Source organism: Condylura cristata, unplaced genomic scaffold (genome assembly GCF_000260355.1).
Source record: "Condylura cristata isolate star-nosed mole 26May11 unplaced genomic scaffold, ConCri1.0 scaffold00005, whole genome shotgun sequence".
NCBI classification, from domain to species: Eukaryota; Metazoa; Chordata; class Mammalia; order Eulipotyphla; family Talpidae; genus Condylura; species Condylura cristata.
The window spans coordinates 10,813,785-10,841,496 of record NW_004567106.1 but is presented as its reverse complement, the minus strand read 5'-3'; the positions used below and the strand labels follow the sequence as shown (position 1 = coordinate 10,841,496).

Below are 27,712 nucleotides of genomic sequence, written 5' to 3'. Positions count from 1 at the left end.
TTTTTTTTTTTTTTTTTTTTGCCCCTTTGCAGTTCTTTCTTTATGACTGGAGTGTCAAAGAATTGTTTCCTTGCTGTGCTCTGTGGATTGAACAGTTTAAGCAACCCGTTTTTTCGTGAAGCCCGAATGTGAAGGCTGGATTCCAAATCTGGAAGAAAGGTGGCGCTATGGGCCTGCGGGTCACAGCGCAGAGGGCTGAGCAAACCTTTTTCAGCTCTGGGCGCCGCAAACTGAAAGAGGCGGATGCAGTTCTATAGCGAAATCTGCGACTTGCTTTTTGTTTTTGTTCTCTCTTTTTTTAATTGCAGGAGAGGTATAGATCTAGGTTTCCGTGCTTCAAAAGATTGATTCCTATTGTGTATCCAGCTCTTCAGACTCCAAAAGAGCTTCAGCTACAGTTCATCAGCCTGAGAGCCGCCATTTACATTGTTTTGCTTCTCCCCTGCCCCCACTGTGTTTTCTCTGTAAGGGAAGGAGGAAGAAGCAATCATTCTCACTTCCTTAAAGGATAAATAAATACCCCCGAACTTAAGGAAAACAATTTATGGGTTGACAGTGTCTTTTTTGAAATTCATCGGGGCTTATGTTTTCAGAATATTTTTAAATTTAGAAAGACAGTATGAAGTATTTCCTATAGATTGCCAGTTGCCCACACCGGAGTCTGTGGAGGCCCTCTGCCTGTAATTAAACGTAGGAATACTTCTGCTACAAAACAGAAGGCTATTCCCACTAAATGTGGCAATAGAGACTGCAAATATTCTGTTAATCTTCCCCAGATTTAGCACCAAATGAGTCTGCCACAAAATTACTTTTTAAAAAATTGTTTTTAAGAGCATTTTAAGATTTTAGGATTTCAGGACTGTAAACTTCTAATATTACTGTAATCAAATAAGTACAAGGTTTTCTTCTAAAAAAGTGAATTGATTGGTGGAAGTTTAGAATCATGGAAGTTTTGAACTTTTCAATGGGAACATCTGGAAACCGTAGTACCTCATAAACCTTAGTGATTTCCTTAGTTTGTTATCTTTATTTCCTTATTTTCTAAGGGGCTAACAGAGATACCAGCCCTATTGAAGGGTGGTGAGGGAAAGCAGTTAGTATCAAAGACAGGTTGATTGAACACACTCTTAGATACCAATGAAGGAAGCCCAGACACTGACAACCTCCAAGCTCCTAGCAAAATGCTCCTTCCTGGATGCTCAGTTCTCCAGCTTTCAAATCTGGGTTTGGTGCATTCACATTGCTTGTCTAACTCTCCCACTTTCAGATCTGCATTCTTGTCCCTGTGGCTCTTGCTCCTGTCACCCTCACTGGTTCCCACCTTCTATATTCTTAACAATTTCTAGAGGGCAAGCACCCTCTGTGTGGCTGTTACTCTTTTATGAGGCTCAAACAGCAAGCCTGGATCTCTCAGTTTCTCTCCATAGCCCGAGTGGCATGTGCTTAACTTACCTGCCTTTAGCGGATGCTCAAAGCACCAATGCAGCTGGCAAGTGCTGCTCCCAATTCACAGTAACTTCCTTCTATCTCACTGTGCTCACCCAGAGCCCCTCACTAGGGTGTATCTGTCAGAACAGACACTGTCAGGCACCCAGTCTGTCATACTCATGCTCAATTGGACTCTCCAATTGTGGACCACATGCTGGACATGCTATCACAGAACCACAGAGCCTTATGCACTGGACTTCATTTAGATACGGAAAACTCAAAAGATAACTGATCAAGTCTAGTTCTCATGGTGCATCAGTATTAAAACCAAGACTAGAACCTGGATCTTTCAGTTCCTGATCCAGCTGCATTTTCCTTAGAAAGCAGGAATGAATAAAACAGGCATTAAATATTTGCTACGTGCACAGCAGAAGCTGTAAAGAAAACTCTTTTTCCTTCTAAGAAATATTAGTGCTAATCTCCCTCACCATTATGAAGTAACCAACTAAAAAGAGCAAATTACTTAGACTTGAGGTGTGGATACATACTTCAATACACAAATAAAAAGATATTTGTGTATGCATTCTTTATAGATACACTGCTATTGGAAATTATTTTCTACACAGATCTTATACTTCAATGTGAACATGCTAGAGCATTCAACATATTTGCGTGCCTAGGGATTTTTGGAGTATCTACAATTGCTAATGACAGGAAGATCAATTTCTTGTTCTTTCTACCATGTGTGAAATGTGAAAAGTAGTCAAGTTAGATGTTTTGAATTCAGCTTAACTATGTGGCCTCAGAAAATTACTTAATCTTTCTTACCTTCATTTTCTTTACCTTTAAAATGCAGTTCCTTATAGATTATAACTTGTCTTATTCCATCAAATGAGACAACTCATGTAAAGCTGTTTCCTGCCTTCCACCTCCCCACAGTGACTGGTGTTGGATAATGACTTATAAAGTTAGGACTAAGAAAGCATGATGTGAAAAACTCCAATATTACCCCAACTCCACTCCTCAGGTGAAAATGTTATGTGCTACAAAATATTACAACAAATAAAATGAGTACTTCTGGTTCTATCTGAAGAATAGCAAGAAATCAAAAGGGCATTTTACAGTGAACAGTATGGGGAAATGCCGAATTTTGTTTTTTCAGTGGTTCACTCCCAGTAAGGCAAACAAGTAACTTGCCTGACAAACAAAACTTGTTGGAATCTTGGGTTTTCTTTGCTCAGATCACTCACTGTGAACTCTAGCAAGCTGCTGTTCTAGGTTTTCATTTCACATATGAAACGGCAAAGGACTAGATGGGAAGACTTCAAAGGCTCTTCCAGTACTCCAGTTGTAACATTTATGAATGAAGAGCCTGAAGATGGTGGTCAAGGTTGCAGAGTCTAGAAATTTTTGTTTTTGTTCCCATCAATACATGCACTATTAATAGATTAATTAATCATCAAGGAACTGTAAATCAAAGCTGTAATAACATACCACCTCACAAGATTGAGAATGGTCTATCTCCAAAAGACCAGAAACAACAAATGCTGGCAGAAAGAGATACCCTGTACACTGTTGCAATGTAGACTGGTCCAGCCTCCACGAAGAGCCAGTATGAATGTTTCTCAAAATATTAAAAATAGTTCTGTTGTATAATCAAGCCATTTCACTTCTACCTATCTACACTACAAATACAAAAATACTAATTTGAAGGAATATCTGCACTTCTGTGTTTATTAGAACAACAACCAAGCTATGCAGACAAGTAGGTGCCAAATAATACATGAATGGATAAAAAAAATAAAATACATCTACCACAATTAAATAAAAATAAAGATGAAATCTTGCCATTTAAAACAACATGGATTGAACTAGAAGGGATTATGCTGAGTGAAATAAGTCAGAAAGAGAAAGACAAATGCTAGATGATTTCATATTTGTGGAATATAAAGAAACAAAACAAAGAAACAGTTAAAAGTAAATCAAATAAGCTCTGGAAATCTGACTGTAAAATTCAGGTTACAAGGAGGGCAGAATAAGGCATGAGAAGCAAATGGAAAGGGACTCAATGGACCGTGGTGAAGATTATTGTTGTTTTGGCAGTTGGGTATAGTTAGGTAATACTTAGCCAAAGAGGGATAAACCATTATTTCTAAATCATGTATGATTTACTTACATTATTTCATTCAATAAAAAACACTATAATTTTCATAAAGATCAAGTTAAAGAGAATATAAACTTGAAAACTCAAACAGACTTGTGAAAGTGATATATCTCATGAGTACAAAGATATTAAGGTAGCCCTACCCTATGAGGGAAAAGGGAAGAACCACGAGGAACAGAGGGGGAGTGAAAGAACTAAAAATCTAATAAGAGAATTAAGTCACATCAGAGGCACTGATGATTACAAATGAATTTGATTACATTTATGATTAATTAAATCATCAGTATGAAATGATACATTTTAGAACATTCTCAGACACAGAAAAAAATTTAAAAATACAGTAATACAAAGATAAGTGATTCCAGAAAAACAGAAAAAAATGTAAATATTCACAGATTAAAATGAAAACAAAACACCAATAAACATAAAACTTGGACAATTAATTGGAAGAAAACTCAATGAAAGGACACTTCAAGAAGCTGTGACAAAAGTTTTAAAGGAGAAGGTTTTATAAAATAATACAGTTATCTAAATGCCAGGTTAACGTTAGATTTTCCTTTATGTTATACAACACCAGTTTAACACAATGAGAAAACTCCAAGATCTTAAGAATTAATTAGGAATTTCATTATAAAAACAGTAGTTGAAATCTAGTAAGCTGAGTATAACTATTTGCTGTACATGTACTATAAAGCTAATCAAAACATGTCTTTAAAATGAAATTTTAATAACAACCATATTTTAGAAACTGAGATCATATAAAATAAACTTCTATAAGGAACATCCAAACAATATTTTTCCCCACAATTTTGAAAATTTAGAAATATAAAGTATTTTTAAAATATTGAATATAATCCCTTGATGATAGTCCCTAAACCAAAAAACATATAAGTCTAAAACTTTTTTTTTATTTTATAGTACAATTTTTAAAAATAGTACATACAGATACAGCAGCTACAAACAAAAGAAGCAGTCAGAATATTAACATCAGAGTCTACTTAAAGATAAAAAAATCTGCCATATTTTATGTTTTGAAAATAATATGAAACTATAAAATAAAGTTTTTAGATACAAGATTTAATAGTGATGCATAATTTTATTATATGAATCTCAGTTTACAAAAGAGATTAAGGATATTGAAGGTATACACTTTTGCTACAAATATCCCAATTAACTTAAAATAATGGCACTTAAGAATCTGATTACAAGTTTAGAAGCATTAAATAATAATAAAAAATTGCAAATTAAAAACTTGTCCTTCATATTCTAGTCAAGGAAATGAAAACAATAAGAATGAAAAATATAAACTTGCAAAATGATGGCAAGAAGAATGCATATTGAAACTAAAAGATGTGTCCAAAAGGCGAATGAGAGAGAGATACATAGTTTTAAGTACTTTAATGTTTAAACAACAAATTAAACTTTTATTACAAGAAGTATGAATAAGAGACACCTAACATTCCTAAGAAAAACAGCAAGGGATTTTTAAAATAAATGTAGAAATGACTGAATTAGGTAGGGCAAACTTCCAGTCTAGTACAATGCAGCAAACTAACAAAAGCTAATTCCTAACTCTCCTGAATTCATTTCGGTGTTTCAAAAAATAAAAAAGGAACAGAGGTAGCTTAGAGTCTCATTCATCAATAAGCAAAAAAAAAACTTGTGAGAAATTCTTAAAAGACAGAACATGGGTGTTTCCAGATGTATGTGTCAGCAACCAGGAAAAGTTAATTAATCTTTAATCTTCTACATGTGAACTGGGCAAGCCTGCATCTGGAGTTCAGTCAGGGCCCATCTTCCATTGCCCGGAAATTGGAACACTCTGACTATGAACTGAACACTGGTACCATGCACTACAGTAGCAGCCCCAGAATGGTGAGTCAAGGGCAGCATTGAAATCTCATGAAAGTGAGAAAGAAGCATAGGTGCGTTGAATTAATGACTTCATATAAGGCATACCTGTAAATATATTTAACTAGAACTTCTGAAATTTATAAAAAAGGAGAAAATCAGGGAGATGAAAGGATGCTATGCTACTATTAAGTGGTGAAGACACAGCTATTGATCTGTTATTACTATTGTTAATATACAATAACCACAGAAAGTCAAAGTCTCTCAGTGGTAATCTCGAGGATGACGAAGTAAAAATGTGTACCTTTGGAGAAACAGATGGAAATCAGATGTATCTAATGGCAGGGAGATAAAAAAATTTAAAAAATAAGCAAGAGAAAGGCATAAAAATTGTCAAATATGAAATAAGTTGACAGTAAGGTCTAATAGTAGTGTGGTTACAGAAAATGTGAATGGATTGAACTCACCTGTTTACTGACATTTCCCCTGGGGTGGTTTATAAAAGTAGTATTTAGAAGTATGTTGACTAAAGGAAAGACATTTGAACAAAATAATAGGAAATCACTAACAACAAAGAGATGGAAAAATAGATGTGTTAAGCAAAAATAAACCAGTGTTAAATTTTTGCTATTAGACAAATCAGAATTTGAGGTTAAATGTATCATAAGAAATGAGAGATGTTTCAGCAAATCAAGAAACTCCAACAATCCTGAACATATCTGCAGTTAACAACAAAAATTTAAAACAAATAAAACTACAGTTGATAGAATTATAAGAGGAAAAAACCCTACTTGTGACAGTTAAGTCAATAAAATATTTCTAAGCCATACTACAGTGAAAAAATGTATGTCTTTAGCATTATTCTTATTTATATAAATGAAAACATATACACATTTTATACCCAAACATAGAATGGGTATGCTTTTTGCATACATGAGGAATATTTAAACAAAGTGTTTATGAATTGAGCATTAGAAGTCCCAAAATTCTATGGAGCTATCATACAGAATATGTTTTCTGACGAGGCTTGATAATATTAGAATCTAGTAAAAGTAGTACAAAATTAAGTTCCACATGTCTGGAAAATAAAATATACCACTAGGTAATTCTTGTGCTGAATAGAAAGTTCCAAGAGAAATTACATCTGAATGACAACTATATTCTAAATATAAAAAAATCACAACATGTAACTAAAGCAATAGTTTTTTTCATATATATAGTTATTATGTATATATATACCTATTTAATATATATGATAATATATATATTCCTATTTATTACATATATACTATACATATTCCTATTTATTATATATTATATAGTTATTATAGATTCCTATTTATTTTTTCAGTATTTTTCTAGTTTACAACACTGCAACATGTTTTAGAGGTAAAATATCACACTCCTTCAGATACTTACTAGAATGCAAGAATTATCAAAAATATATCTACTCAGTATAAGTGAACTATTTGAAAAAAATTGAATTAGGTACCTATTTTTTATTGTACCACAAGTTCCAATATATGTTGGACACCATTCATTCACCCAACATTTAACTGCTCACTATGTACCAAGTCCTGTACATACACTGAGGATACAATGGTGAGAAAAATAGAGGAGCTTGGAGTCTTTTAGGAGATACGCAGGACTGACTAAATGTCAGACTAATGTGCTTTGCCCAAGTTTGTACAGTTTATACTTTAGCTTGAAATAATGTAATTAAGAGAACCCACTATAGTATAAGATTCTGTACAGATTCCAGTACAATATGATCCTCCCCCTCCACCTCAGGTTTCCTGCAAGCTCTTACAAAAACAAAAACAAAAACAAAACAAAATAGTGCTATAGTTTTTAGGCATGTATATTAATTACACCAAGAAATTAAAAACTGTAATAGTGACAGTGCACAGGATAAAAATGCTGTGCTATCTAGTGTACAGAGAGTACCAATCTCTGGAAGTGAATATTTATATGTTAAATACAAAACATGGGAGGAGAGAAAATAAGTGTCCCTGATGTATGGACCAATCTCTAATTTCTAAAAACCAAAATTAAAAGAAAACTTCAGATTTGATTGTTACTCACAATAAAACTCACCCATGTTATATAGTGTGGGTTCAAACCATATAGCTATCTGCACTAAAGTTGACAAAGTGTTCCTTTAAAGGGTCAGACTGTAAAATACAGGGGTTGTAGGTCTCTGTATATTTACTCAGTGTTGCCAGTGTAGCATGAAGTCAGGCACAGACTATAAGTAAATTGATGGCCATGACTATCTGAATAAAACAGAAAAAAATAAAAAATAATAATTTTAAAAAAGGGCGGGCCAGATTTAGACAAAGGGTCATAGCGTGCTGACCTCTGGTTTAGATCACGTGATTGTCAATATAATAGTGTTCACTTTGAGCAATATTTATGAAGCACTGTGCCCCTGGCTCAATTCAGGAAGTGGAAGCTATAGCTTTCATATACTATTTCTGTTTTTTAGGCTTTTAAGCTTCCAGCTCAATTATCTACCAAAAAGTAGTGGTCTTACTCACCTAGAAACATGTTAAGAACTAAGTTATAAGCTATATACTATCACAGCCTCACTACATCAAAGTTGAAATGGAAGTTACAGTATATATGGAAGAGAGCTTAAAGAGCAAGTAGCTCACTACTGTTAAATTACCTTCCTGGACCAATTTAGAACTGCAGAGACATAAGTTCCTGAATCCCAGCATTTCTTTCCACTCAGCCACTTTCTACAGAACTTTTTCTCATTGCTCTTGTTTTGAAGGTAGCATTAATGTCCCCAAGAAGGTGCTGCTACTCTGTCATGGAATTCTGGATTTTGTAACCATTAGATAATAGTGTATTTCACTGTCATCGAGACATTTGCATCCGATTTGGAACTAGGAAAAGTCATAAATCATTTTATGAAAAACATGTATTTTGCCTCAAGGACTCAGTGAACTATATAAATGGAAATGATTCAACCAGACTGATAATAAAAGGTGGAAGAGAAATGGGCACTCTCAACACAGGGAATTACATAAATAAATTTCTATATCACTAGGAAAAATCATTGCATAAGTTCCAAATGTCTCCAAAATACTAATATTCTTTCAACTAACAATTCTACAATGAGAAATTACCTAAGAATAAACAGACAAATGTTTATTGCCGTATTTCTTAAATTTTTTTTTTTCCAACTTCTTGGAAAAAATGACCCAAAACAAATAAATAAATAAATTATAAAAATATAAGTAAGATGAAACAGTGAATAAATGTCACTATGGTGATGATATGGGACAATCCTACTAATACAACTTTATATATCAAGAATACCAAATTAACACTGTATATTTTGTATAATCCAAAATACCACATCAGTGGGTTTATGAGTGATTTTGTTACATTTATACCAAACTGTATTTTCCAGGACTCTAAACAAACATACTTAAAAGAAATAAGTATTTACATTTGAGAACTATATGCCCTCTGATACTGTTCTCACAAAAGTGACACAGGAATTAAAAAGGAAAGTCAATATATCAGGCATAATGTCAGAACATATGAAGCTCACTTATGAATGGCACATTCAAATTAAAAATTACAAATGAAGAAACTTAAAAATTGTATATCTGCAATTATCAAACTTGTCATCCATGTGAAAACACTATTTTTTCCCCAAATGGTCAAGTTCTTAACAGAGTAGAAGCCATAAAACAATGGTTTTCAAGCCTCAGCACTTCAGGGTTATTTTGGGGAGATTGTAAATAATGACAAACTTGTCTTCAGTGACGTAGTATGTTCCCCAAAACAATGAAGAATAAACTGCTTGGGGATCATTCATCACTGTTTCCGTTGTACATGTTAGTTTCTGAGCAGTTAATCTGGAAGAAGAATTTATGTGAAAATCTGCATTTGCTCTCTCGAGATCCACTCTTGGTCCTTTTCTGACATTTCCTGACTCAAGAGGCTGCAGCTCCCAGACACCCTTGCTTGGGTTTGCCAAAGGGAGGCATCAAAAGGAGAGCAGGGTGTGGGTATTTATCACCCTTGTCTTTAAGACATAACTTTTAGCAGTCTCTACATCTTAACAAAGCTGAAGATGTTGAACGATCCCCTGAAAAATAAATCATCATTCCATTCCCTCTTTATACGTATCAAGCCAAAAGATGACACCAGTTTCTGCAGTTGTTGATCCCTGTGTGCTTCACCTCCCCTTGGTAGTTCTATTAATGCTGCTAAGTTCATTCATTAAACTTTCTTCAGTTAAACCACTTGAGAATGTCATCATTCTTGTTGGGACCCTGCCTATTTTAGAAAACAAATAAGCAAAACCCTTTCTAGAAACCACTGCTTTAGAGGAAGGACTATCAACAAGTCCAATATTTTCTACAAACAGAAAAAGAAAAAAGAAAAAAGAAACAACCAAAAAACAGGCTGAACTTGTGAAAGTTCAACATCTAAGCTATAGCTTGAAAGCCTGAAATTATGGACAAGTTTAAAGTGTCCCTATGAGAAATAATAAGCATTTTAAATGAATGAGTATGAAGTGAGATCTAGTTAAATTTTTCCTTGAATTTCAATGAGAATCAAGATAATCTGTTAATAATAGCCTGTCTTTTGAAAAATTGATTATTCTGAATACAGATTCCAAACAAAGTTATACATTTAATGTGAATGGACTGGTACAGAAAACTATTTTGCAGATAGGCAGCTTACCTCTTTGAATTTGTGACTGAGTTTACTTGTATCCAGATCTGAGGGGGAAAACATGTCCTCGTTCTCAGGCAGCTCGAAGACTTCAATGGCAATGTCACTGCCAGGAAGAACAGGTCCTACCTCATCCTCCTCTTCATCTGTGGCATATTCTCCTGTCTGAAAGCAATGGCATTTCAGAAATCCAGCTGTCCTCCAACTCCACCTCTTCAGGTAGAGATGGGTTATTTGAAAATATTCCAGACGAGAGAAATAAAACATGTTATCAAATGGTCAACATGTAAGTTGGCTTTTAACAAAGCATGCCTCATGCAGCCAGTGTTATAAACAAATGTTAGTTCAAAGAACCAAGTGACATGTCTATGTCATTTTGTGTATCTTTAAAAAATAATAGTACTAGTGGCATTTTCAGCAAAAGTTGTTTTCAGTGTTATTTGATGGGTTTTAATAAATAAAATTATGTTACTAAGGTAAATAATTCCTTTCAATTCCCACCACCTGTGTGAATAAAGCACCCAATATTGGGTACAGGCAAGAAAGAAGGGAAGATCAAAGGATTTAAAGGGGAAGGTGCTATAGTCAACTCAAAAAGCCTTAGTATCAATTTTCCTATTCTTTTAAAGTTCAGTCATTTCATTTGTTTGTTACGTATTGTGGTGGTTGACTAATTATCTAAAGAACAAGCCAAAAATTTCTCCTTTCGCCTGTGTAAGCACATTGTTTCCCCTGCACAGTGCCTTGATGTCAAAGTTAAAACAAAAGATTTCATATAAAGTTCTAGAGTTCCAGTTTGCTGAAGAAAGTCATAGATCTGGCATTACAGGCACAGTGCCAAAATAACAATTAGTCAGAGTCAGTAGTGGATCACACACTTTCTAATACTCAATGTCCATAACTCTGTATTGCTCCACACTATTAGTTTCACTTCTCCCTAATGTTCATAGGCCCCTGTAGGTGGTGGAGTGCATGACCCCTGGAACAAATGTGCCTCCTCACCACTAACTTCCTTAACATTATTAAAAAGTAGCTCTTCTCTTGGCAGCATAAGGCAATAAGACTCTAATTCAAAACAATTGTTGGAAATCTACACCTTATGATATAATGTAAAGATAAATCACTGATTCATAGGGTTGAAAGACAGAGTTCATTTAATTCATCCCTGGTCTTTCAGGTAGTCTTACAGCTAATGCCTAAAACAAATAGGAATTCATATTCTCAGCCTTTAAAAACTTTCATAAACAGTGTACTGAATGATCTATTCCTTTGATTAAATAGGTTTAACATCTGATAGCTGTTTTTTTTCTTTTGGTTCTGTACTATATTCTCTTTGCTAAAGGTGACACTCTATTTCTTTTACTATGTTTGCACATGAAGGAAATCTGGTTATTAACTTCAGTGTAATAATTCCTAATGTCTGGAAGACCATAATAAAGCTGCCATTCTGACTTCTCTTTTTCAAGTGAAATAATTCTAGTTACCTCATAGGTCCCATTCTCTGTAATTGTCTTTGATCTTGTCCTTTGCCTTCTCTCCGACTCTTCCATATTTTTCTTAAAAGGTGGAGCCCATAGATGACACAATTTCTAGCAAAGAATCTGAGGGTCACTGACCAAGGAAACAAACTGCCTCAGTGTACTTCAGACTCAACTTTCCCACACAGGGGCTCTTATCAGGAAGACCTTTATTCTACTGACATTTGTATATGGAAGTGAACTCAAAATATTTCTTTCAAAGCAGTAATTTTCCGAACTGGTTACATGTTAGACCCTCCTTCCCCACATCCCCAAATAAAATCAAAGATTCTTTGACTGAAAGGGAATTAGTTGATGGCCTCCATCTTGATCCTTATATGGCTTCTCTGTACCTGGCGAGGCTCTTTGGAAACCAGTTCACCCATACCTTACCAGTGGACAGTTTGTAAATCAGTGACAGTAATTAATAGTAACAGAAAAACACTGACTAAACATACAACCTGAGATGCATTGCTGTAAGTTTTGACTTAGAAATATAAAACTGTGTGCTTGTTTTTAATTCTACAATTACAACTAACAGCAAGGCGATGCTTTTTAAATGAAGCTCTAAGTAGGTATGTAAAGTTCACTTCTATATCTTAAATTTAGTAAATATCATGAATGACTCAATAAAATATTTAGCTAAATTTAAAGCCAGAAAATATGGCACGTTTTAACTGTTAAGAGGTAAAATGAACAAACTGACTTCTCTTTGCTAGCTTGAAAATAGATACTTCTCTACTATGTGTAAGGGAATAAATAAAATACATGACTAGGATGGGTCCTGAAATAAATCAGGATCTCAACAAATAATATTAGAAGAATAAACTCAGGGATATTAATTTTATTTACTTGGTAATATCTATAATCTCCTAAATAGGTTTTTAATAATAAGTTGCTAAGTCTTTAAGAAGGCAGCATTTATTTTTTAATGCTGTTTATAGGATTAGGATATGTACAAAATATGCAATCCTTACCTTTCAGTATAGTTTTATCATCTATTTAATTATCAAAATTAACTTCATAAATGTTATTAAGAATTCTTACTCTTTGACTTTTTACTTTGCCATCCTCCCCTCCTCTATATCCAAATTACCCCAAATTACAAACATGCTAAAATATTTTTAACTTTCATCTTTTCATCTACTAATGTTTTCTTCTTTCTAATTAACCTCACAAGCCTCTTGAAGACGAGGTATATCTTTTATTGTCTTTATTAGACTTACTACTTATTAGAAGCTCTGGATAGAGTGTTAACAAATTTAATGTTGTAGTTCTCTCTCATTGATCATTTACCATCCCCATACTGGATAGGATACAGAATCTCAGAAAAATCTGAAAATATAAAAGTTATAGTTAATGCCCTAGGAATATAAGATTCTTATATCTTCTGATAATGGAAATTATTTTTATGGCTAATGCATAATAAAACAAATGACAGCAAATGATAGGTTAGTATTTCATAAATCTCATAATTAGACTGGATTGAATCTGACATTTACAGAAGAGATGGACAATGTTGTATAAAAAAGAAATTGCTATGGCATAGTATTTTCAGTGTACAGCCCCTTCTCTTTACTTCTAGTTATATTCAACATATTTCGAGTAACTAGAAATTCTGGAATGTTTTTTACCCCAATCTGAAAATGCACTTAAAATGAGGCAAGAATAGTTCTTAGTATAGTAAATGTTCTCGTAGTCAATATCTTATAATTTTAAATAGCTTCTTTAGGAGTCAAAAATGAACAAAATTCTTTTGTAACTTACTGTGTGTCACATAATATGCATTCCTTAAAAACTTATGATACAGATATTTCTTACTTTCTTAATTTGATGAAACTTAGATCAGAGATTTTATCCAAGGTCATACAATTTGCTGTGTTGTTAAAACTGTATCTAATATATTCCAAAGTCCATGCTCATGCTCATTCTTCTACACTATACTGTTTGCAATCTACATAAACTAGAGCTTTGCAGAAAAGTAAAAATTGGAAACAGAACCCTTTCATATTTCCCCAACTGAAAACCCTAGTGCATAACCCTGTTGTGTTGAGTTTCACCTTTGAACATTAATCTCCAAACATTATCATTCAATTCACTTTGAAGACTTGCACCTGTATCCAGTGAGCACTTAAGTGTTTGTCCATTTATTTTCTCTGATAATATGCACTCCCTGGGCAAATGGATAGAAAACTTCTTCAAAAGGTTTGACTTATGGGTCTGCTAACTGATGTTTCATGCACTCTTTTTTTACATAAACCAGAACCATAGAATATAATCTATAAAATTATTGCTGTGTCTTAAAATAGATGAAAAAGATACTTGCAAGGGAAAAATCAGTAAAATTCCTCTGGAGTTTTATGGTTTGTACCTTGATTGATCAGACTTTACTGAAATTCCCATTTTTGTAAACATATCATTTTGTATACTCATATAAGTCAGTGTTTTATCAAAACACATTATTATAGGTACTTCTGATAGGTTCTACCTCTTATAAGCATATAATTTTCAACTGGTGCTAGAAGAACCTGTAGACATATTACCAACTGGAATACTCAGGAGAGCAGTAGATCAGTCCGGAATTTACTGAAGGAACAGACAGTATTTGTCACACTGGTGAGCTGGGTAAGTGAAAACTAATTAAAGAATCTTGGTTTGGGGGCCCTCCCTGGTGGTGCAGCAGGTTAAAGCATAGCACTGAGAAGCTAATGCCACTTCAGCATGAGTTTGATCTCTGCCCCAGAGGTGACCCACATGGCGCGGCAGACCTCTCCTGACCTGCCAGCTGCTCCCCTCAGCAGTGTACTTCATCCATCTGCCTATTCTGCACCCCACTTTGTCTCTGGTGAATCCTTTCACCCCTGCACTTCTGGCCTGTGCCCCATTTATGCCTGTATGCATAAATAAATAAATCTTAAAAAAAAATTGATTTATTAAAAAAAAAATCTTGGTTTTGAAATCACTTAGACCTGGGTTTAAGTGCTGTTACATTGGTTAGTTTCTAGACCTAAGTTGTAATCTTTTCATCTATAAGGTGAGGATAAAAATAGCCATTTATCCATGGGGGATCATTCTAAGACTCCTAAGGTACCTGAAGTTGCAGATAATGCTGAACCCTATATATATAATGTTGTGTTTGTGTTTCTATGTACAAACATACCTGAGAACAACTGAACAATATACTGTAATAAAATCCTATCAAAGTGTTCTTGGTCTATTCACCTGTTTGTCTATCAGCCAATCACCTATTTCTCTACCTACCTACCTACCTGTCTCTTAAAATACTGAACAGTGAATGGAATATTCTCATACCACAGTTGATCACGGCTAAGTGAAACTGCAGAATGTGAGAGCACAGCTAAGGGTAACTACTGTATAAGGAAGTTGCCTTGAGATAAAAAAAAAAAAAAAAATGGCACCTCTAAAGTATTTAACACAGGTAGGTGCTCAAAACAAGTTGCTGGTGCTACAAATACTACAACAGTAACATGCTAATGTGTCTTCAAATCTGTATCTAGTAACCAGACATTTGCTAAGTTTTTGACTCATAGGTACAACTTTACATATAATGTGATAGAATATAAAATATTAACACTGCCTAGAAGACCTTGCTCCATGAATCTTACATGGTATTTCTGAAGTAAAAAAATGCCTTTCCTCAGCTTGCTTCTCTTCATGTATTTCCAGTTTTGGAGTAGGCATCAGATTCTACTCAATCAAGATCTAGAAACTTTCAGTCTCTGTTCTCCTCACTCACTGGCATCCCTCCTGCCTCAGTGATCCTTGATGAATAAGCATCAACTTAGTACATCTATGAAGTTGCTGCCCTTGAGACTCTTCTAATCCATTCCTTTACACTTTCATGCTAAGCCTTATATTACCCATACAGCTTTGCTGGTTTTCATATCTGCCTCTCCTATTTCAACTGTAAGTTCCTTGAAAATGCCAGGTTTGATTTATCTGTAATCCCAGTGTGGCCAGCACACTGCTTAGCATCTATAGTAGGCACTGAACAAATGTTTGCTGGATAAATTAATGCAGTTTTAGCCACATCTGCACAACACAGCAGAGCCCACTCTTCCTGTTAATTCTCAGCTTTCAAGTAAGAAATATAGTGAAGCACAGCTGCAGCTGGGGCCTAAATGACCCTTTGGGGATTTTCTCTTGTTGTTAGGTTCAACCATTAGCAGTAATTTTTGCTGTAGCAATGTTTGCTCTGGTAAATTCAGGGAAACTAAATGGTGCTAATCATAAAAATAGTCTTAATTATGCAGCTTTTGTTGAAATTTGTTTACTGGATTTGAAATTGGTTATATATATTTTCAGACTCAGTTTTGTCAGAGAATAGAAGAGCATTGTTTTTTCTCTGTAGGAGAAAGACCTCAAACTAACATTTCAATGTTTAAAATTCTTAAATCTGCGCCAAACACCCAGATGGCTTTTAGCAAAAGCATCCTCTTCTCTGAAAAGGCATTTTTTTCCATTTTTTGGTCAGCTACTTCCATGTGTTTTGTGATGTTAGACCTCTTAGTCTCATTTTATGTCATTTGTTCATCTATAAAATGGGAATAACAGCACCTTCTCAATAAGGTTGTTGGGAACATTTTTGGTAGTGATCTATTCAAAGTATTTGTCACAATGCCTAGAATATGTGAAATGCCCAGATTACTTTATGATTATGATTATTTTCACCATCACCTGTGAAATAATGTACAATGCCACAGAGCAGTGCAACACAGGTTTTGAGGTTCGAGAGGCCAAGGCTACCAAAACAGAAAAAGATGATATAGCTTGGATCTTTTGTGTCTTTCTCTTCCATAAAAATGATACAAAATATATGGATCTCATACAGTATTCAGAGGATTCTAAGAAATAAAACATGAAATATCTAATGTGATATCTGACACATGATATATATTTACTTCTTCCATTTACCAAAATATTTAAAATTTGATTATCAATCTTTCATTCTTGGGAAGTTTTCTAATTTTTCATTCTACTCTTATCCAGTCACCAAATCAAGAAGCATCTCTATCTACATCCCTGACTTCAGGTTAATGATAACAATGCTGACAATTATTCTTCCTAACAATCCGGCGTGTTAAAGTTAAGGAAGGCCTGAACTATGTTGGAGCACTACAGATGCTTTGGTGGGGAGTGTGGTGTGGTAACATCCATCTGGAGATGTGTGGCCTTACACCTCTGCATCATATACAGTGTTATAAGCCAATGTCTCCTTAATAAAAATAAAATTTTACTTATAAATTATATTCTAATAACTCCAATTCAACTTTCCCTTCTTAAGATTTTCTAGTAATCTTGTGGTACTCATACATTAGCATTTGATTTTACATTATTTTGAGGCTTCTTTATATTTTTCCCCTTTCATTTGGAAACTATTCTTCTCAAAGGGGGACCCTATTTCTCACTATGGTAGGTAGATTCCAAAATGCTTACCAAGATCCCTGCTGCCTGAGTATTTATGCATTTGTATAACCTTCCCCTTGAGTGTGAGCTGGACCTACCAATTCACTTCTAACGACCATTAAACAACAAAAGTGATAGAAAGTCACTTCTGAGATGAGTTCACAAAAAAAAGACTGACTTGCCTGTCTTTTTGTCTTCTTGCAATTGAGAAACAAGCTGCCACGTTGTCCGTGGCCTGAGGGAGAGGCCGAGACCATAAGGAACTGATGTTTCTGGCTGTAAGGCCAGGACCTGAGGCCTGCCAACAGTGACATGAAGGTGCTTGGAAGTGGACGTTCAGTGTTCTGCCAGCAGCTGTGAGTGAGCTCAGAAGCAGATCTTCTCCCAGGTCAGCATTTAGATGACTGCAGTTCTGGCTGACACCTTATTTGTAGCCTTGGGAGAGATTTGAGTAAGAGGCATCCAGCTAAACTGACCCACAGTTACTGTAACATAGAAATAGCTCTTATTTTAAGTTGCTAAATTTGGGTGGTGATAGTTTTGTCACAATAGAAGAGGTGCTGCCATAGCAAATACAGAAAAATGGGGAAATGACTTTGGAAACAGGCAGTGGATGAAGGTTGGAAAGAAGCGAAGACTATGTTAGAGTAACTCTGAATTGCCTTGAACATATTTCAAGTAGAAGTCTGGAAGGGAGGATCCTTGTTTGTCTGGTATAAAGCTCAGAAACATCACCTTCTCTAGCAAGAAGGTAGGAAATGCCTCTGGGGGAATCTAGCTAAGTAGATTTCCAAACAAACTGTTAAAGGTGCTGCCTGATTTTGTCTTGCTGCTTATAGCAAAATGTGAGTGAGAGGTAAGTGGAGAGGACTGTTGAACAAAAGGGAACTAAACTGGATGGTTTTGAGAACCCTGATTGTAAAATAAAGAAATAACTTGCAAAGTTCAAATCCAGGGCACTGTTGGCAGAATGTGGTGTACAAGTGAAACAGATGGGTGTGGCCATGAAATCTTTTGTTTAGAATTCTAAGCTTAGGAATCTCCATTTTTTTTTATAATAGTAGGCAAGTAATTCTGCCACCTGCCATACAGAGAGACACTATCTGTTTTCTCAGGCTGTTAATTATATGAGTATCATTGCAAAGATCATGTAACATTAAGGTCTTCAGTACTTCTCCTTATACGACATGTAGAGAAGCGAGAGGCCCATGGAGGAGTTAACTTCCAGCACTACCTACTCTTGTTCTAAGACTTCTGATAGACTTTCCCAGGAGTGTGATGTGTCAGTCACAGTCACACCAATCACTGTCACCAAGGGTGGTTAGGACCAAACTCATTTAGTCTGCCTCACAGTATAAAATTAAGACTACCAATAAAAAAGACTTCAAGCAGTAGACTAAGAATAAGAACAATGTATTAGTTTACATTGTTAATATCAACCATATTCTCTAGTCTTCCAGACCTTATGGTTAAATAAATACCATAAATCATCATGGTCTATGTTAGAAACCTTGATGAGAATTTCTCCTTAAGTATTTTGTTGCTCTTTACTGCTAGAAATTCATTAATTTAGATCTAGAAGGATGTATTAGTGATTACAGAGACTAGACATTAGCACATAAGAAGGAAGTCTAGGCTTCAGGGCAAATTTATCATCCCTAAAAATCTTGGCCAGTGAATTGAGACTGACATGTAAACATTCTATAACTTATGCGGTGTGATCATTCTCTCCACCTAAAGTAAGGGGCCAATTTAGTGCCACCTTAACTAATTAAATTACTCCTTTGGATAGGTCTGAAAAGGTTAATTAGTCAGTTTTCCCTCAGGAAAGTAACCAAAGGAAGCCTCATTTTGAATGGCTCTCGAGCCACCTAAGAGCAACATGAGCTAATGATGGTGCTTCTTTAAATACATGAAAGTCTCCTATGACTGACTGCTCCTAAGGTGCAGCTACATAAGTCCAAATAGTTAATCAATTGCCATGATCTGTTCCATAGTTTTCAATCCCAACTTTAATCTGTCAGGTCATTATTTCCCAACTTTAATCTGTCAGGTCATTATTTTCCAAGTAACAGAACAAAAAGACTGTTGACAATATCCCAAGAGTCCATAAAAGTATAATTAGGCTCATCAAAGGAAACACTTACCAGAGCTTTGAGAATAGCTTTGAGTTCTGTCTATTTGAGCAGAATAACCATGTCTATTGTCCCTGGATGGCGTTGAGGGTGAAATGCCTAAGACAGTTAAAACATCAGTGAACCAGGCATTTAAGGAAACCTCTATGAATTCAAGGACCCTCTAAGCCTGAGGCAAGGCCTCAGGAAACAAAATAGTGAATAAAGTCACCCCAGTACTAACGCTGGCATTTGCTCATGTAAATTAAAGGTGCTACTAGGCCAAGCTAGCAGCTTTCCTAAATCTGTCATTTCCATCCTACTGGCAGTTTGTTGGGCCATTCTAACATAGTTGGTCAGTGAGTTGACTGTCTTAAACTGAAGACTTTCAAGATGGGGTCACATAGCCTACCTAAGTCAGGCATTCCATTTCAGTTCCATAAGAGTTTAGTAGATGGTTAAGAGTTACCTTTAAAATTTTTTTCTTTAAAGAGCTGTTTGCTGGCTGTATTAAGCTCATAGTGTTACTGTGCTGGGAAATGGTCTGAGCAATCTGGCAGCCATTAAGTGCTTTTAAATAATCTGCAATTTCCCTTTCTTCATGCAATTATATATTGTAGTGAACCAACTGGGAGAAAACAAAGTGATCTACTCAGAGAAATTCATATAGCATCTAGTCTCGCTGGAGGCCAGAGAGATCCCATTCCTTTCCCTAGTCACCTTTCTCCTTAAAGCAGGTAAGGTCAAGGGGAGAGAGTGCAGGCATTTGGGGACAGATACAAACAGCAGCTCTGTGACAATACTAAGGTGCACTCAGTTTTATTTTTAAGCATCTCAGTGATTATTTATATTTTAACCAAACTGCCCATGCTTATAGACATATATAAAGTACTATATAAGGTGTATCATTATTAACAGCAACCTATTAAGCTTTGGGGAATTTTAGAATCATCAGCCATAATCTTGACTCCCACAGCAGTGTCTACTATTACAAAGTCCATTAACTAGCAGTCTTATCATAAATCTAGTTTTAATATGAGGGAGGAACTTTTTTTTTAAGATAGTGAGGCTAACAATGGAATTTTCTAAGTTGTTTAGGAACAATCTGTCATTTTCAGTGGGTTATTTCATCACCACTGCAGAACAGTTCGGACTCAAATAGTTATCTACAGTTTCTCACAGGAGTCTAGTGCAAACAAATCTCTTTAAGAGGGTTACACTTCCTTTATAATCACAAAGGTCCACTGCAAAACTCTGAAACCTATTTGCCGCCTAAGTAAATCTAAAATTGTCATGATAAAATAAAGGAGGGGCTTAGTCAACGGCAGTCCAACTGTATTTCTCTTTAACTAGCATCATATGCTTCATCCTCTTCCTAGTCAATCAGTCAAAGACCTAAGGACTTACTAGACTTTTGACGATGGCAAGTGAAAATCCCTTTCTTTCATCCTCAGAGTGAGTAGTATAGGTGCATGTCTCTGTAATTGCTATCTGAACACAGAAAGTTCCTTTAATTCAGGACGGGTCTTTGCACTCAGTGACACAAATCCTGTTAATTGTGTGTTAGTTGTTACAGCCACACTTTCCAAAGCGTGATGAGAAGAGGGCCAGATGATGCCTATGTAAACAGACAGGTTGGGAGAGAAGCCAGAGTGGCCGTAGCCTACATCTTTGTAATAGGCAGTGAAGTATCAGGGCCGTTATCTTCCCAAGGCTGTTCACTGCACCAACACTTGAAGAGACAGTCATGCTTTTGAAAGGGCAGTCAATGCCTCACAGAAAATCGTTTCTAATGTTCATTTAATGGGAAAAAAATATCCAGATATTCAGCATTTTTAAAATCTCTACTGTATTGATCAATTTACTTTTTCAACAGTTTTCAACCACTTTTCTGCTCTGGATAAATCTGCTCTGCAGATAAACTGGTCATTTTATTTCTTGCACACACCCAATATTAACCCTACTTCTTGTGTGCAGAAAACAAACAATACAGAAACCTTGCAAAACAAAACAAAAAATAATGAAACCACAAAACTCAAGTTCTTACTGCTATATTGCATGTCCTTATTTGTGATGATTCTTTTACACTACAGTTATCTGGCCTTTTAAAATGCTGCCTTGAAAATGACCTAAATTATTTAGCCTATATTTATTGTTTCTATAGCAAAAGAGCTAGGTTCTTGGCAGTATAAACTATATTTCCCTATGACTCCATATTTCTAATTCATCTTAATAAATGCTACCTACTTACGAAGATATAAACACCACTGTCTTTAAGTTCCTGATAAATATATCAGGAAGAAACCAGTCATCCCTATTTTTCCCACTGAGATCCAGAACTAAATAGTCAACAGACCAAAGTAGACCTCTGTAATTCAAATGTCACACTGCAATTTCAAATTGGCTGCCTTCCTTGAGTTTCATTTTACTTGCTAAAGAAACAATGAAACACTTATTCTAATGCCAGCAGAACTGTGGGAAGAGACTGAGAGATTTGTATTTCCCTGAATTTTTAATCTGCAGAAGGGAACAACGATAGTGATTACTGGGCATGTATTACTATTATTTTAATAATTTTATAGTTATACAACTGATTACTGAAAATACGGTATGTTCGAACTGATTCATATGATTATGAAAAAAATGCTAATGGGTCATTGAATGGGACCAGAAATTATAGTTACAGAATTTATAATAAACACAGGAGTAAAACAAACAAAAAGGCCACTGATGGAGTTTCTATGGATTATGTATGGATTAATGACAAATTCAATTTCAATCATACAATTTTCTTTGAAAGAGAATAATTCTACTCCTTTCCTCATTATGGTTATCTTGAGGTTCATGGAGCAATTCCTTCTTGCAAAGTGTCTGCAATTTCAGGACTAAAGGTCTTTACATCAGTTTTCCTGGCACTTTTAAATTGGGTAACTCCAGCTTTGATTGCATCTAACCCCTTCCCACAAACTCCTACAACCCTTGGCCTTTTACAATGAACATTCTGTTTCAGTAAATCAGACTGGGTGGGAAAATCTGTAATTTTAAAGAAGTAACATGAATTTCCCAGGTTGAGGCAAGATTGAGATACTAAGTTGTATGGTCATTTTATAGGTCCTTGAAAAGTAGGAACAATGACATATTCATTTTATATTTGCATAATTATGAAATATAAACAACTACAGATAGCCAAATTTAATTTTTTCATTACATACTGAATTGAGTATTTATGAAATGTATAAAAGGTGTAATGAAAAAAATGAATAATAACCAGCACCAATGACTAACATTCTAGATCAAATAAAGGTTCAGTATCATTACATTTTAATTCTAGCCCCCTGTCTGCCTCTTGATTCTACTCAATCACTTACCCTTCAGTAATCCTGCTGAAAGTCATCATTCTTAGTTTTTCTTTAACTTTACTACATTTTCATATAAATAGTGTATCATTTATTTTTACATGATTTTATATTTCATATAAATGGAATGATGTTGCTTACATTCTTCAGTGTATTTTTGTTTTTAATGCTATGCTCCTGAGATGCTGCCATTTCTGGGCTGCTGAAACAGCGTTGTAATTATTCCACTGTATGACTATTTGATGAAATATTTATCCATTCTCTTGTTGAAAGAGATGTCAGTTGTATACAATATTTCATATTATAAAACTGTCTTACAGCTTCTATGGTAAGAGTTTTACTAAGATGTTTATTAGAAGGAATTATAATAATTAAGTCAACTGTACTAGATAGTTCCAACTTGTTTTTCAGAGTGCTGAGTAAATCCATATTTCTACGTAGAGAGAATAAAAGTACCTCTTATTATTATTATACATATACTCACCAAAATGTAAAATATCTGACTTACATCAATTAATTAGGTACTAAATGGTATTTCAATTTGGTCAATGATTAGATCCTGAATGCTAAATAGCTGGGCATCTTTTCACTTGCTCATTGGCCATTGAGGTTTCTACTTCTATGACAGGGGTTCGAGTTGGTGGGTCATGTGCAGTCTATTCTTACTAGCTCATGGAAATAATTCAAATAATTCTCTAGTTTTTCATATTATTTTTCCAACTTTTGGTTTGTCTTGTCTTTTTGTTTCCTTACAGGCATTTTTTATAAACAAAAGTTATTAATTTTAATATCAATTTTCTCAATTCTTTCCTCTATGATTTTATTTTCTTAAGTGTATCATGTTCAAGAAAATTCTTACACTTATGACATAAAAATCTTCTTCTACACTGTTATCTAAATTGTACAGTTTTGTCTTTTGCATTGAGTAACTAATCACCTGGATGAACTTTTAGGTGTACAAACTGAGTGAGCGGGAGTCATGGTGGTGGTGATGGGGGTTGGGGGTGATTTGAATTTCACCATTTTTCCTTAATTGAAAAGCCAATTATTTGTCAACTATTTAGAGTGTTATCTATGTAACAAATCAAAACTTGTAAATGTGAGAATTTCTCTGTTCCTTGGCCAACCTGTCAATTTCTTTTGCCCCAATGTCTAAATTACTATAGTTTATCTCTTTCCCAAGGCATGTGAATGTCATGGTTATTTCTGATGATTGTTCTTTTCTATATGTTCTAGCAATAGCTTTCCAAATCCATTAAAATATTCTTCAGAATTTTTACTGAAACTACGTTGAATTTATAAAATCAACTTGGAGAAAACTGACTCTGTTCAAGCTATAGAGTCTTAGAATCCATGAACAGGGCTTCTTTGTCATTTTATATAAGCCTTCTTTAATACACTTCAATAAAATTGTGTTCTTCTCTATGGTTTCCACTGTTAAGATAGCTCTTGCCTTGTACCAAGTAAATGTTAACTTTTTAATTATGTTTCTCTGCTTGCAGACATATTACTATAGATGTTATGTCTTATATTATGTATCCAGCAAACTTGTTAAAACTCGTCATTGTTTCTAATAATTTACCTGTAAGTGTATTTGAGATTTTCTGAACATAATCACATCATCTGTGAAAACAATCTATTTTTCAAATCTAATGTATTGCTTTTGTCTTCTTTTGCCTTCTAATACAATGTCAAAGTAGGTAGTAATTTATTTTGAAATATTAAAACATACTTGCATTATTTGTAAACTAAATCTGGTCATGAAATATTAGCTCCTATATGGAGATGGCTTAAAAATATTTTGCTTTGATTTCTTTTTCATTATCTTCAGAATAGAAAGGGTTTAAGTTTTTTCCATCATTATCTGATTTGTGTACCAAGGTTATAACTCATTGTTTTATACATTTCACATGTCAAGGTTTTGGGGTCAGTGTATAGAAATAGGAGTATCAGATAAATGTATGGTCTCGCAAAACAATTAACATCTGGTAACAAAAACTCTCTGAAAGTGTCAAAAGTGCCAAAGGGAAGATACAGATTATTGCTCCAGTCCTTTCCCTATTTCCTTACTATTCTCACTAGGTTTACTGTTGCTATCATTTGTATATTCTGCCTTATTCTTCTATCTGTATGGAAGAATTATGTTCCTAAGTAAGTTCCTTCTCTTCATTTAACTCTATTCCAATTTCATCTAAACCTCCTTTGAGTGATTAAATGTAGTTCAATTTCTTGGCTTCCACTAGATTGGCTAGTGCTGTGCTCATCCCTGGTATGTTAAAAATCAACTGGCTATTGAAGACTGTCCTTGAGGTTATAAGCTTGCAGGGAAACTTTACTGATAGTGACAGAGAAAGACACACATGGTGCTTTTGGCTCATAAAAGGGCCTCTAGCCCAGCTGAGAGCATCTAGGAAATCTCTGTAGAGGACATAAAATCAAAGTATTTTGCAAAGGTGAACATGACTAAGTGGATATACAAGGGCAACTAAGGCTTGGTGTAGGGAAAAGCATTTAAGGTATAGAAATCTAGAAGAAACAAAGGCACGGGATAAACATTCTCTCCCTATAGTTCACTCAAAAATAAATTTGTTTCCCAAGCCAGTATGACCCATATCTCATGTTTTAGCATGTTAGAACTTTTTCATAAAAAAAAACTGTTCTAAATATTTTAAAGTAAGGAAAAATACCTTTCTATGTGCTTGCTCCTTGATATCTCTTTTAACACTGCATATTCGATGTTTTGTCATTGTAATATAAGATTGTTCTAGAATGTTTTACTAGAAAATACAAAGTCTATAATTGCAGAGGAACTTAAAGGCACAGAAAAATTTGATAACGTTTGTTACTGTGGATCTGACTCATGAGTATCATCAAAAAGTGGTGGCTTGAAAGACGATAACAAGAAAACGTACAAATCAATTGCATTTTGATAAAATGAAATAAAGAAATTGGGCAACATAAAACAATCATATCATTTAGGCAAAGGTTCATAGTCTAACCTTTAACTCCTTTGACACTGACCATCTTCCTGTCTGCGATCATTATAAATAATATTTCTATATACAAAGAATATTTCTGGAGATAACGTTAAAAGTAGAGGAGGTTGTCCACTTTGTGGGGAGACAGTGTGTGTTTGTGTCAGTGTGTCAGACCTGTACATCACTTAGGTCAGATCTAGTATGGGTCCAGTCTTCAACAGAATACTTGCCAAGAACCTTATGATTCTTGCTTTCAATGATAATGCTGTACTGTCTATCACTACTAAAGATCTGGTGGGCAGGTCACAAACAAAAGGATGTAATTCAACATAATGATTTTAAAGATGCAGTCAAGTTAGTCTGTAAACAAGTTGTTAAAAGGGTTTGCCATTTCTCCTATTCTTTAGTCCCTTCTAATTACCATAAATCAGTCTCCCTTTAAAGACATATTTGGCTTCCATTTAAAGTCCCTCTGTCTTCATTAAAGGCAACTAAAATTTGAGATTATTTTATTACTTAAAGTATAATATTATTTTAGACATTTTGTTATGTCTACCACATAAGCTGTGCAAGTATACACTACCATAGTTTAAAGACATATATTTAGTTTTTTTAAAAAAAAAATTCATATCAAAAGCCTTTTATCAATTAAAAAAAAACACTGAATTTAAGGATAATATCAATCATTGTGTAGTGTGTTATAAAACATCACATGCTCCTTTCTTACCAATCACAAAAAATTTGGTGTTATGGGTTAAAAGCATCCATGGTTAAGTGTTAGGAAGTTAAGTACAAGCTGTACCACTTGTGTCTAAGTATGTGTTATGCTTCAAAATTAAACATTATTTTTCAAATATGTTTTATATTTTTCAACATATAAAACACACAGTTCTAGAGAAGTTCTTCAGGAAATAAAGCTAGTTAAAAAGACACATAGAATAATTTCACACATGAAGCAGGAAGGTATAGATAAGCATTTTTTCCACCAAAAAACAAACCTTAAGGGAATAGTTGTTATTATTATTGCAGTTGCCAGATACTCCTTGCAATTCAGCCACAGTGTTCTAAAATGGTTGACAACAAAAATTAGAAGCGGCTAATTCTCCACTAAAAGAGAGCAGCCTAGTGGTATAGGATAGAACAAACACTAACACTCAAGTACTTGCTGTAACACACACCTTTGAAAATGAGGGAAACACCCCCCATCCTTCGTTTTGCAACACTATGAACACAATTAAAAAAGCCAATTAATTTTTAACCTCACATTATTAAAGGGTCATCCATAATAATTGTAATCACTTGTTCATATAACACAAACTGTTTCCAATCAGGAACAGCAAATAGTATGAATCAAATTAACACTTTTCACACAAAAGTTATACTTTTGTAAACCTTTTAATATTTATGCAAATCATATCTTCTGTCAGATTTCTGCTTCTAATTATTGCCATGTTAATATAAGCAACAAAAACGTATACCTATGAAGGTAGTTGATCTAGAAGTATCCAGTACTTATAAAGATTTTAAAAATTAAGTGATGTTTTCTTAATTTGACTCTAAAGATATTAATGTCTAGTAATGAAACAAATTATGAAAGATGAAATCATAAAACAAAATAATTTATAAAATGTAAGAATATCTCAGTTACCGGATTGAATAACCTTATCAATATCGTAGATCATTTCCAGTGCTGGCACTGGAAATTAGTTTGATGGACATGATTGCCCCTCAGCTAGTAAAAAGTTTTCCTGGGTGGTCCATGAAATGGACCACTTTGTGCAGTTTTAATCTGACCTGTGAATTTGTTCAGCTAAAGCTCCTAAAGATTTCCTCTAATCATTTAAAGAAATGCAAAAGAGTATTTCTTACTCAACAATTTTACTGAGGAGCATTAGACTCAATCTTCATTATTTGTGCCGCTTTTAATCTCTCCTGAGTACAGAAAAGTAATGGTAGATTTTACCTAGATAAGTTTTGGTGAGGCAGTGTGGAACACAAAAGAAAAGAGGAAACAAAGTCAGAGAAGAGACAAAAGAAAAGGATCCGGGCCCTCCCTGGTGGCGCAGCGGGTTAAAGCACTGCACTGAGAATCTAAAGCCACTTCAGCATGAGTTCGATTCCCACCTGCCCCGGAGGTGACCACATGGTGTGGCAGACCTCTCCTGACCCACCC

The 27,712-nt window shown here is 34.6% G+C and overlaps 1 protein-coding gene across 7 annotated transcripts in view; it reads right to left on the bottom strand.

Annotated features, from left to right (window-relative positions):
• PPP1R9A (protein phosphatase 1, regulatory subunit 9A) overlaps positions 1 to 27,712 on the bottom strand; it is a 281,612-nt gene that overhangs the window by 60,314 nt on the left and 193,586 nt on the right. For 4 of the 7 annotated variants that reach the window (XM_012720896.1, XM_012720898.1, XM_012720899.1 and 1 more), the window contains exons 7-8: positions 26,538 to 26,603; positions 10,157 to 10,312 (exon numbers count right to left, since the gene is read on the bottom strand). In XM_012720896.1, coding sequence (XP_012576350.1) covers positions 10,157 to 10,312; positions 26,538 to 26,603 — 222 coding nt within the window. The remainder of the gene's footprint in view (positions 1 to 10,156; positions 10,313 to 26,537; positions 26,604 to 27,712) is intronic. The other 3 variants (XM_004676698.2, XM_012720900.1, XM_012720901.1) reach the window with 1 other exon arrangement.